This window comes from Anoplolepis gracilipes, chromosome 6, assembly GCF_047496725.1.
Source record: "Anoplolepis gracilipes chromosome 6, ASM4749672v1, whole genome shotgun sequence".
In the NCBI taxonomy this organism is placed as follows: Eukaryota; Metazoa; Arthropoda; class Insecta; order Hymenoptera; family Formicidae; genus Anoplolepis; species Anoplolepis gracilipes.
The window spans coordinates 3,714,418-3,726,237 of record NC_132975.1 but is presented as its reverse complement, the minus strand read 5'-3'; the positions used below and the strand labels follow the sequence as shown (position 1 = coordinate 3,726,237).

The 11,820-nt window shown below is 29.6% G+C and overlaps 2 protein-coding genes and 2 long non-coding RNA genes across 7 annotated transcripts; 1 reads left to right on the top strand and 3 right to left on the bottom strand.

The window, feature by feature from the left end:
• Positions 1 to 33: 33 nt before the first annotated feature.
• Positions 34 to 833, bottom strand: LOC140666766 (uncharacterized). Its single transcript, XR_012046840.1, has 2 exons — positions 642 to 833; positions 34 to 556 (listed from the first exon to the last, which is right to left on the bottom strand). It is a non-coding gene; the product is annotated as an uncharacterized lncRNA (long non-coding RNA).
• A 1,252-nt stretch (positions 834 to 2,085) lies between these two features.
• On the top strand, positions 2,086 to 3,682 carry LOC140666765 (uncharacterized). The gene is made up of 3 exons (XM_072894285.1): positions 2,086 to 2,234; positions 2,748 to 2,939; positions 3,008 to 3,682. The coding sequence occupies exons 1-3, from the start codon at positions 2,219 to 2,221 to the stop codon at positions 3,379 to 3,381; spliced, it is 582 nt and encodes a 193-aa protein (XP_072750386.1). The 5' UTR covers positions 2,086 to 2,218; the 3' UTR covers positions 3,382 to 3,682.
• Positions 3,683 to 3,972: 290 nt separating this feature from the next.
• On the bottom strand, positions 3,973 to 6,624 carry LOC140666767 (uncharacterized). Of its 4 annotated transcripts, none has more exons than XR_012046841.1 (5): positions 6,493 to 6,624; positions 6,247 to 6,357; positions 5,670 to 6,137; positions 4,426 to 4,572; positions 3,973 to 4,350 (listed from the first exon to the last, which is right to left on the bottom strand). It is a non-coding gene; the product is annotated as an uncharacterized lncRNA (long non-coding RNA). The 4 variants fall into 4 exon arrangements; XR_012046843.1 differs by having other exon boundaries at positions 6,023 to 6,137; XR_012046844.1 differs by lacking the exon at positions 6,247 to 6,357 and having other exon boundaries at positions 6,493 to 6,615.
• Positions 6,625 to 7,688: 1,064 nt separating this feature from the next.
• Positions 7,689 to 11,527, bottom strand: LOC140666762 (uncharacterized). Its single transcript, XM_072894283.1, has 5 exons — positions 10,737 to 11,527; positions 10,236 to 10,383; positions 9,969 to 10,131; positions 9,671 to 9,894; positions 7,689 to 7,705 (listed from the first exon to the last, which is right to left on the bottom strand). Exons 1-4 carry the CDS (start codon positions 11,438 to 11,440, stop codon positions 9,671 to 9,673), a joined length of 1,239 nt encoding a protein of 412 aa, XP_072750384.1. The 5' UTR covers positions 11,441 to 11,527; the 3' UTR covers positions 7,689 to 7,705.
• Between the last annotated feature and the right edge of the window lie 293 nt (positions 11,528 to 11,820).

The window sequence follows — 11,820 nt, the reverse complement described above, 5'->3', positions numbered from 1 at the left end:
TAAATGAAAGTATAATAATGCAACAACATAAAATTATTTATTTACCATTTATTTTTTTATTTCTAAATAAAATTTTTTTTACATTTTCTATCAGAATTTATTTAAGTTAACAGCAATAGACTCATTTGTCTTGACATCTTTATAGTTATTACTAACACACACACACGCACGTATGCTATCAAAATATTTTTAAAGTTTTGCAATAATGATAAAAGAAAATACAATCTCTAATATAACATTTTAAATAATATAATTAACTTGATTACAATTAAGGTCTTTGCACGTAAAAAAATTGTAGTCGTAATCGTAATCCTTCAAAATTATTGCCCAATAACCTTATATGTGTGCAATCTATTGCTCCATCAATACAAGGAAGTCCAATACCTCCATATCCAAATCCTAATTCCTTAAATTGTCTTCGGTTTTCTTGCATAACTGCTGGATTTGTCACAAATTTGATATAAGTATTCAAATATGATGCTAATATAATGGTTACTCTAAATATTATTCTGCTTATTGTTGGTTGTGGTAATTTCATAAGATCTCCATTTACTTTCTAAAATATAAAACAATATAATTATTTATATTCTTTTTTAAAATTAAAAAGATGTAATATAGAAGAGATGTAATAGAAAACTTACTTGAAAACTACAGGTAGCATAAAATCTTAGGCAAATGAGTAATTGAATAACTGGTTCAATGGGAAGACCTCGCATATCAGGTCTTGTTAAACCATCTGTAACCAAAGGTAGTAATCCGTACATAACAGAGTCTTTCGAAAATCTATATCTTATGTGGAATTCATGATAAGCTGTAAACGGATTAATTGCATCTCGCACATATCGTTTTTCACGTATTATGCCAATATTGTCATTTTCTTCATCCGAAGAGGAATCAGAAGCTTCAAACAAATTAATGTCAAATTGGCCTAATATGTTGAATTCCATAATGCCTTAACCTAAAACGTATAATAAAAGTTAATAGTATGAAACTAAATATTTATCTTAAAAGTTATTTTATATAACTCACAAAGTATTATATAATCACAACACTATTATACATATACTACATAATCTATATAATTACAGTACTATTTTTTATTTCAAAACTAACTATCTCAAGTCTACAATTTACTGGACTTGACTAAGAGTTGCTCAAGACGTCGCTTGAGTAGTAATTGTGCATCAAACAATCTCAAGTCGTACTGAAGATGTAATTATGAAACGGGATTTGCTTCATTAAGCATAAGCTCACGATTCAGCTTGGGTTCGGTCTTTAGCAAAGTTTTATGAATCACACGCTGTCTTAAGCATTAGCTTAAGCTCGTCTTGACAGTCAAGCATCGTTTATGAATTCCGGCCCTCGAGGCTCGAGCCTTTCCTTACACGACGCTATTGCCCTGTCGCTCGCTCCTATTACTGTCTCGCTTGCTCCTATTACTGTCTCCCTCGCTCCTATTGCTGTCTCGCTCGCTCCTATTACTATCTCGCTCGCTCCTATTTGCTATCTCGCTCATTCTCATGCCGACTGCGTCGGTAACATTTTTTTTTAGTTCTTTCAAGGCGGCGCTCAAAATCGCGCATGAGTTTGCCGAAGGCTCCAGCATCCTCTTAGACCGGGTCTACAATAGGTGTAGTAAGCTTTTAGCCTGCTGCTCTAAGCCGTAAAGTGTGACGTAGTTTCCGGTCAGAAATGTTTCCCGCGCTGCCTCAAGCTTTAATCTTTAAGCTTTAAGCGAGCTGGTCAGATCCCAGTTCTTAAAGCTTAAAGATTAAATTTTTAACCGACATACTGTCTCTGAACCAATGAAAAGTTGAAAAACACGTAAATTTATTCGTCACAATGTCAAACATTGACGAAGACGATATAAATATTAATATTGACGATAAAGTTTTAATTGCAATTGTGCAAGCAAATCCTTGTTTATATGCAAAAAATGATCCATTTTATAAAGATCAGAAAGCAAAAGAAATGAAGTGGGAACAAGTTGTTAAGACTTTAAATTGCACAGGTAGGTTATAATATGGTTTCTTTTTTGCAAAAAAAATTGTTGATATCTGTCCAATATTTCTGTTTTGTAGCTAATGAAGCAAAAAACGTTGGAATTCTTTAAGGAATCAATTCAGCAGAAAATTGAGACAACAGAAAATGCAGCCGTCAGAATCTGGATTAACATTAGAATGGCCTCTTATGTCATGCATGTCATTTCTTAAGTCTCATGTTCAAAACAGAAAGTATGTATATTTAGGTTCTCTTTTTCTTAAAAAATATGATAATAATACATACAGGGAGCTTTCTAGCAAGTATAACACAGTAGTCACTAGTAATGAATAAGACACTGATATATATGCCCATATTTTCTCTTTCACTGTGTTACAGTGTCTTATACTGGAAAGCTCTTACATAACATATAAAATATATACAAATGTATAATAATAAAATACATTTATAAATCACTACCATATTCTTTTATATCACTTTTTTCAGCAGGTAAGATAAATATAAATGTGAAATATTTACAATTAATAAAAGAATACAATAATGATGAGGATATTCTTATAATTTTATTTTTTGTTTATCTATAGAAAATGTATTTATATATTTATAATAAAATAATATTTATATACATTTTATTTGTATAAAATTTATGTATTATAATATTTATTTATAATAACAAAATACATATAATACATTGGAATAGATTTATAATAATTATTTTATATAATTGTTTTCTTGTGTATATACAGAACAAGAGGCTCATTACTACAGATTACAGCTTCCAGATGTAATGAAACCTGTAGCAATTACTCAATTAATTCTGTTTCTCAAACATCTACTCATGTCATTGCAACTCAATCATCATCATTTTCGACCATATATTAACTCATCTGCTGGATTTTCTAATTGGAATGATAATTGCAACACAACATTAGCCGTTGGTACATTATCTGCTTTTTTTAATCTTATATTAAGTTTTTCTTAGATATAAATTATTTTCTGATTTCAGAAAACTTGGATACTTCTGCAGAGAGCACAACACAGTCTGAATCAAGTGTAATTCTCACAGAGAAGGAAAATATAGGATCTACTTCACAGACCTCTACAAAATCAGCAAAGCGAGTTTTGGTGTCTTCTCTTGATAATTTTGCGAAAAAAAAGAAAGCTAGTAATGAGCGTCTGGAAGATCTACTTAGTAAATCATCACAAGCAATTAGTGATCTGGCAACAACCTACAAACATAAACAAATTGTTGAAAAAAAAGAAGAATCTCCTGATCCACATGCAATTGTGATTTCACAAGCTTTGAAATCAGTGATTCCAGAAAATCAATTATCCTGCTTAATAGCTGTGTTGCAATTAATTGAAAAATTCAAAGAATGAAAAAGAATGAATATTCAATATGTTTCTTCACTTACCAAAGTATTACGCTATTATAACATTGTATCGGTTTTATGTAGTATTTAATTTTTAAAATTTTAACAAAGTATATGGATTTGTTAATGATATAATAGAAAATATTTTTTTTCGTTACATTAATTAATTACATTAACTCTGTCCAGTAAAATATAGATTATAAAATATAGATTATAAATATAAAATACAGTAATATTATGTCAGCATATTTTATTTATTGTTTTATATATATATAGCGTATTTTGTCACACATAATATATATATTTTATGTTTTTATTTATTGTATGTCAAATATTTTTTAAGAAATTATGAGTTTCAATATGAAATAGTTTGTATTCCGTATAAATAATTAATTAACATTACGTAAATACAAATGTTTTAACATTGTCTTAATCAAAAGATTCTTGCAAATGTATTGTTTTGGAAATACATTTTTATTAACCAAAATATAAAATTATATCTTGTACAACATACTTGTAATCCTAATTATAAATTATAAGATTCTTTCTTTCTTTTTAAGATAACTTTGTTTGCAGAAAATAAAATATTGAAATCTATCTTTGCATCGAAGGAGAAAAATTAATATGATGAGCACAAGAAATTATTTGTGATTGCCAGGGTACTTGTTCTTCTTCGGTAATCATCCAGTCAGCTAAAACATCTCTTTGAGTTACAGCTTTTCTTGTTGCACTGTTGCAACCTAAGCGACCAATGTTATGCAAACTTGAATCTGTTGAAATTGCATTTCGCCAAATTCTTGGAGTCACTGATCCATCACAGTTTTCGTAATCGACATAAGCTGTAGGGCAATAAATCCTCCTTTCAGCTTCACGATCCTCTCGCATCACTAAAAAATTGTGAAGACATACTGTAGCCAACACAATTTTTTCCACATTTTCTTCTTTCATGCAAATGCATGAATGAAAAACTCTCCACCTGTTAATGATCCTCAATGATAAATATTTCATTAAGAAAAATATTATATTGTTTGAATGGAAAAATGTCATTTACCTTGATGCAAGAATGCCAAAGGTATTTTCTATAATCCTTCGAGCACGAGACAATCTATAATTAAATATTCTTTCTCTGTCACTTTCTCTGTGCCTTTTCTTGAATAAGGATGCATCAAATTAGTTCGCAGGCAAAATGCCTCATCTCCTACAAAAAAAATGAGGTAATTTTTCGTTTGTTCCCAGATAGCAAAATGATGCAAACTTTACGCAAAGTTTGCAGCAAATTCGAGCATGCCTCTGTAGTAAAATTATGACAAGGTGTGTCCGCAAAAAGCTTATCTTTTGCTGGAAATGCTTGTCGCAACAGCATGACGCATATTTTACGTAAATAATACGGCAAATTTTGCGGTGTACAGTACAATAGCAAATTTGTAGCAAGAACAGGACAAACCTTGCCACGCACGGTAGGATAACAAATTTATGGCAAGAATAGAACAAACCTTGCCTTGCATAGCATGACAGCAAATTTGTGGCAAGAACAGAGCAAACTTTGCCACGCACGACAGGATAATAAATTTATGGCAAGAATAGAACAAACCTTACCTTGCATAACATGACAGCAAATTTGTGGCAAGAACAGAGCAAACCTTGCCACGCACGGCAGGATAGCAAATTTGTAGCAAAAATAGACAAAGCTTATCGTAATAATGCGGATCGTATAAATTAATGAGTTCCATTAAACAGGTTTTAATAAAATTAATTAAATTTTACATTAACAAATAAATAAAAATAATTAAATTAGAAATGTTCTTATTTTGTTTTCACATTTAAATATTTTTATTTATTTGTTAATGTAAAATTTAATTAATTTTATTAAAATCTGTTTAATGGAACTCATTAATAATTTATACGATTCGCATTATTACGATAAGCTCTTATCTATTTCTGCCACAAATTTGCTATCACGCGATGTATGACAAGATTTGCTATTTTATATATTGATAAGAATTATATTATTGATAAAATATATATTTTTTTTTTCAAACACACTGTGTGTGTATGTATGTCTGTATGTATATAAACATATGCATATACACATATTTATAATATTTTATTTTTTTCTATGTAAATAGTTATAATTCTCATGGAGAATTATTATAGATTCAGCTGCATATAAATTATATACATTATTTGAAAAATGCGACTTATATTTAACACATTATGCTGTTACAAACTTTAATGGGCTTAAATGTTATTGTGTCTCTATTATAAATTTTTTAAAAGTGAAACTAATCACTTTACCTTTTTTTGATGTACACTGCGAGAAATCGATTTTGTCCGTGATCCCTTTTGCGGGGCAAGGAAAATATGGAGAAATGTTAATATTTACTTAAAATACTAAGGCAAATCGGCCTATTTTAGCTAGTTATTTTTTATTAGTATTTTAAATAAATATTAATATTTCTCCACATTCTCCTTGCCCCGGCAGAAAGGGTCATGGACAAAATCGATTTCGCGCAGTGTACATACAATGACTACGTTTACACACTTAATCGGGTGTTACGCTGGTTTTGAATTGATTTGTGCAGTTCCACTATAGCTTTATTCATATGCTATGTAGCGATAACCTTCATTCCACGCGTCATTCATATTACCTTCTTGTCTGTCACCACTTTGGAATATTAAAGTACTTTTTCCACAAAATATCCCTGCAGATTTGAATTTGTCTTGATGATGTGTGCCATCTTCGAATACAATTACTCCATGACCCTTCAACAGATACACATAATGTCAATATATATATTTCAATTATATCAATATAATTTATATTTAATCAATGTCTCTTATATTAAGAAGAGATTCGTGAATGTATAGTCACCTTAGGACATCTTGCGTAAAAGCTCCTTCATAATAAATGTCATCAAGTGTTACAATTAAACCATTATTGCTATTTTTCAAACCGTTACTCCATAATCCAAGATATTTTTTACTTGTAATATAATTGAATAATAATTTCGATATTGTAATTTTAATTTATCCCAAAAATCATATCAGATTATTATTATTATATTATATATTATATTTATTTTCCAGGACCATGTTATATTTTATTTCTTTTTTGTACCTGTTATGATATCATCCGTTATTCCATAGCCTTGTTTAACACCAGCAGTCCATTCTCCAATGTAGACAGATGCAACTGATGCCATAAATAAGTGACCTTCTTTTTTGACACCATGACCATGAGATAATCCATCTTTAAAGTATCTTTTAAAAAAATCCTCATTAATGTATCTAAAATATATATAATTAATGTTTTACGAGAATATAATAAAATAAATTTTTTTTTACAAATGTCTTTGTTAAAACAAATATATATTAAAATAAAATAATAAAAGATATATCTTTTATATGTTATATAGCATAATTATTTTATTTTAATATATATTTGCTTTAACAAAGACATTTGTACAAAAAAATGTATTTTATATATATATATATATATATATATATATATACTTTCCCTTGTCTTTTCTTCACCTCTCTTTTTCTCTCCCCCTTTTCTTTCCCCTTTTCTTCCTCATTTCGCTCTCTTTCTCTCTATCACGAGCAATTATTTATTCCATATGATAAGAACTGTATAGTAATATGTTATTGTATGTAATATGTCACTAAGCACTTAATTTATTAATAAAAAAATATACGTTACACATTAATGCACATAATAGTATATATATACTAATTTATTTTCTTACTTTGCATTATTAAATACGTCACATTATTCAAAAAGTACCGAGACAGAAAACGTACTGTATATATATATATATATATATATATATATATGTGTATATATACAAGTATACGTATATACGCGCTATGTGCGTTATTTATTTCTGCAGCACACACACACACACACATATATATATATATATATATATATATATATATATATATAATGCATTTTTTAGTCATGGCTCTAAAAAGTGCCGATATAAACAAAAGTGATTTTCCTGTTAGTGGCTCTGAAAAGTGCCGATATAAAGCGAATCAAGTGGTATTCCATCGTTAAAATTTAAAATGGCACTTTTCAGTGCTTATTTAAAAGCCAATGAAAAGTGCTAATTGACACTGAAAAGTGCCGATTGGTTTTTTGATGTCTTCATCACTCCGGACTCCGGTCCCAAATCACTCCGCTATCGCTTCTTCTGATCCGCTTCCTCTTTTCATCATGCAATATCAGTGTTGCTGGACGGGCCGCGTATTTCTACACATATGCATGCGCAGAAAAACCCGGCCCGTCCAGCAACACTGTGCAATGTACGCCTTTCCTGTAAAGTCTGTAACAGTTAACAAAGTAAATCAGTTCTCAATATTGCAGATCGTAGAAGATTAATTAGACGATGAACACTGCCCGACAATAATTTGTTCCAATTTTCTAGCAAATTTATGTAAAATATGTAACATATCTTATACATATAAAAACTCTAAGCAAAATGGAATAAAATGGAATGGAATAAAAAAATGGAACTAATGTCGCATGAGTGAACAATATTTTATAACAAACATGGCCATAATATGTAGTTTACAACTCTCTCTATTTGTTTCCTAATGTTTTTAAAACTCTTTTAATAACAAAGTGTTCAGCTTTCATTTCTTTACTCTTTTATATTCTTAATCTAAACCTTTCTCTCCCTTTTTTCTTTCTTTTTTCTCCTCTCTTTCTTCTCCTCTCTTTCCTTCCTTTCTTTCCTTTGTCTTTTCTTCACCTCTTTTTTTCTCTTCCCCTTTTCTTTCCCCTTTTCTTCCTCATTTCTCTCTCTTCCTCTCTATCACGAGCAATTATTTATTCCATATGATAAGAATTGTATAGTAATATGTTATTGTATGTAATATGTCACTAAGCACTTAATTTATTAATAAAAAAATATACGTTACACATTAATACACATAATAGTATATATATACTAATTTATTTTCTTACTTTGCATTATTAAATACGTCACATGATTCAAAATATACCGAGACAGAAAACGTAGTAACAGAAGAAAATGTAATAATAAATATTAATTCTAGATAAAAATTTCTTTTTTATTTATAAGTAAACATGTGATGTATTTAGTGTATCCAAATGAGAGAAATATAAGTCACAAAGTGCAATAATATAAAAATATTTTTTTTATTTTCGTATCATTTTATTCCATATTATTTAAAGCTTGGCCTTTAAAATTGTTATATATATATATATATATATATATATATATATATATATATATATATATTTATAGCATATATATAAGCAAGTAAAAAATATAATAAAGACATAAATGATACTATAAAAATAAGTACGATAGCGTAACAAAAAAAGTTAAAATATTGTAATTTTAAAGGCCAAGCTTTAAATAATATGGAATAAAATGATACAAAAATAAAAAAATATTTTTATATTATCGCATTTTGTGACTTATATATCTCTCATTTGGATACACTAAATACATCACATGTATACTTATAAATAAAAAAAAATTTTTTTTTTATCTAGAATTAATATTTATTATTACATTTTCTTCTGTTACTACGTTTTCTGTCTCGATACTTTTTGAATAATGTGACGTATTTAATAATACAAAGTAAGAAAATAAATTAGTATATATACTATTATGTGTATTAATGTGTAACGTATATTTTTTTATTAATAAATTAAGTGCTTAGTGACATATTACATACGGTAACATATATTACTATACAGTTCTTAACATATGAAATAAATAATTGCATATGATAGAGAGAAAGTGAGTGGAATAAGGAAGAAAAGAGGGAAGAAAAGGAAGAGAGAAAAAAAAGAGGTGAAAAAAAGACAAGGGAAAGAAAAGGAAAGAAAGGAAGGAAAGAGAGGAGAAGACGAAAACTCGCACTGGTAGTAAGTACAACAGAAAAGTTTTCTGTACTACTTACTACTAACATGAGTTTCGTTTAGCTACCGCTTTTCTGCCAAGGCCTGAATGCGCTTTAAGTTATATTCGCCAAAGCAGAGAAACATTGTAACAATTAAAATAAACAAAACAATTAATTTTAAATAGAAAAATACTTTATATATATATATATATATATATATATATATATATATATATATATATAAATTAGAAAACTTAATAGAGAATTTAAAATTAGAAATATAAAAAAATAATAGAATTAAAGAGCATTATTTAAGAGTTAGGATTTATAAAAAGATAGAAAGAGTTACCAAATTAACGAGCTTACATAAAATGTTATAAAAAATATATGTATATTTCTACAAAACTGACCTAATTTTCTTCTGTTTCTGATTGTACTCTCTCGTCCTGTTCATCGTGTCCGTCGCTCCATAAATTGCATGCTCTTCTATTTTGATTGCCCCTTTCCAAACGACCCAAGTTGTTGCGGGCTTTATTCCTATGTCTTTGTTTCGCGGTTCGCGCAGCGTCCCTCATGTAGGTTTGAAATGCAGCTCGCATCGGTTTTTCAAAATTTTTATTTTCACAGATAGCATCTGCAAACACATTGTATTAAAATGGTAGTATCATTGATAACTTAAATTTAGTATCATGTGTAATAATATCATACCGTAAATAGCTTTCACTAAGCGGGTATTGAACAATGGCCGTTGATTTTCATCACGACCGAACCAAGTATAGGAAGTCATCAAGATGTCTTGAAAAACTTCCTTCACGTATAAATTAATGCTCTCTTTGACATTGAAACCACCAATAAAAATTAAGTAATTCACCTATTTAAAAAAATGTAGCATTTATATTTTTATTTATAAGTATTTGCGTCAAATTTACTAAAGAACTATACATGAGTATGCATGATAAACTTTGTTTTACATACCAATTTCATATATTCTTCATCATCGACAGTTTCAAAATTTTCAACATCTGCTACTGATGATATCGGCAAAAATGCTGGCTTCTCAGGTATATGCCTTCGGTTATTGGTCGTCTGTTGTAAAATTTTGTCCAATTTCTGGTGTATTTTTCTGTAAATATATTATAATATATATATAAATAATATAATAATAATATATATGATATACAGGGTGTCCCCGAATTAGCGGATCAACTCTCGTGGATAGATACAGCGTGTTAAACTGAAGAGAAAAGTCTGATATCATTTTGCTAAATTCGCAATAATTAATGAGATATAAAATAATAAAGATCGGCCAATTCGTGTCAGTATAAGCGCGCGGCACAAAGAACTCCTTCCACTTGTTACTTGATACTAGGCCCGCGGCGAGACGGTAGGCGCACTGTATGGGAACATTTATTTGCGTATATGAGTATAGTGTACATTTCAATTATAAAAAAATTTTATTCAATTCTATCATCTTACTGAATTTCCGGCCTAACATTGTAAATATCTCCTGGAGCTCGCGAGGATGACGGTACAGATGAATTATTTAGGCGATGACTTTCATTTGGCCAGGTGTTTGGAGCCTGTAACTGAGTATCATATGGTGTATTCAATCCGCTACGGATATTTTGTATATGAGTAGATGGATATGATTCATGTGTAAATGTATGTGCTGTATTATAATTTTGTGATGTGTATGTTAATGGTTGTATGTTATTATTATGCATAGAATGTGCTTGTGTCCCGTGATTGACATTTAATAATTGTGTATAACTTGGTGAATGTGACGTGATACTGGGACAAAATGATTGTGTTGTCTGACTGACAGTAAATGATTGTGTGTATGTTGATGGGTGTGATGTGACACTGGGACTGAATGTTCGTGTTGTCTGAGTTAAAGGTTGTGTGCAAACTGAGTATGTTGTGTCACTGGCATGTTGTGTGTTACTAATATATTCTTTATAATTGTTAGCTGAAGATTGTGTGTGAGTGAGTGATTGCTCAGAATAAACAGGCATATTATTTGTATCAGAATCATTCTGTAACACTTCCCGTAACTCAGCGACATCGTCTTCTAATTGGCTGTTCTGCTCCATTTGTGTTTTATTTCTCGATTTTTTTTCCATTTTCCCTTCTTCCGAAGATGTTGTTTGATATCGTCGTGGTTTAGGGACGATCGACATTGATATCCATAATCTTTCCTATAAATATATACATATTATATAAACATATAAATATAAATCTATACACACATACGCACGTACACACGCACGCACGCACGCACGCACGCACGCACGCACGCACACACACACACACACACACACACGCGCGCGCGCGCGCGCGCGCACGCACGCGCGCACGCACAGATAGCATTAATTACAATATCTCAAAAAGATATATATATATATATATTAAAATATTAGTGTTAAAGAAAAGAAACCAATTGATTAAAGCATATAGACAGTTCGAAAAAGTCACTATAAGGAGTTCTTAAGAAGATAAATTTGAATTATGTTGTGAGAAAATAATTATAGAAAATAGCAAATTAAACCAGAGAGAAAAT

Excerpts from the sequence above, each read along its gene's own strand:
- LOC140666765 (XM_072894285.1), top strand. Across the intron at positions 2,940-3,007 it reads CAACACAACATTAGCCGTTG|AAAACTTGGATACTTCTGCA; the intron begins GTACATTATCTG and ends TTCTGATTTCAG.
- LOC140666762 (XM_072894283.1), bottom strand. The coding sequence starts at position 11,440 with ATGTCGATCGTCCCTAAACCACGACGATATCAAACAACATCTTCGGAA. Across the intron at positions 10,132-10,235 it reads ATGAAGAATATATGAAATTG|GTGAATTACTTAATTTTTAT; the intron begins GTATGTAAAACA and ends TTTTTTAAATAG. Across the intron at positions 9,895-9,968 it reads CTTAGTGAAAGCTATTTACG|ATGCTATCTGTGAAAATAAA; the intron begins GTATGATATTAT and ends ATGTGTTTGCAG.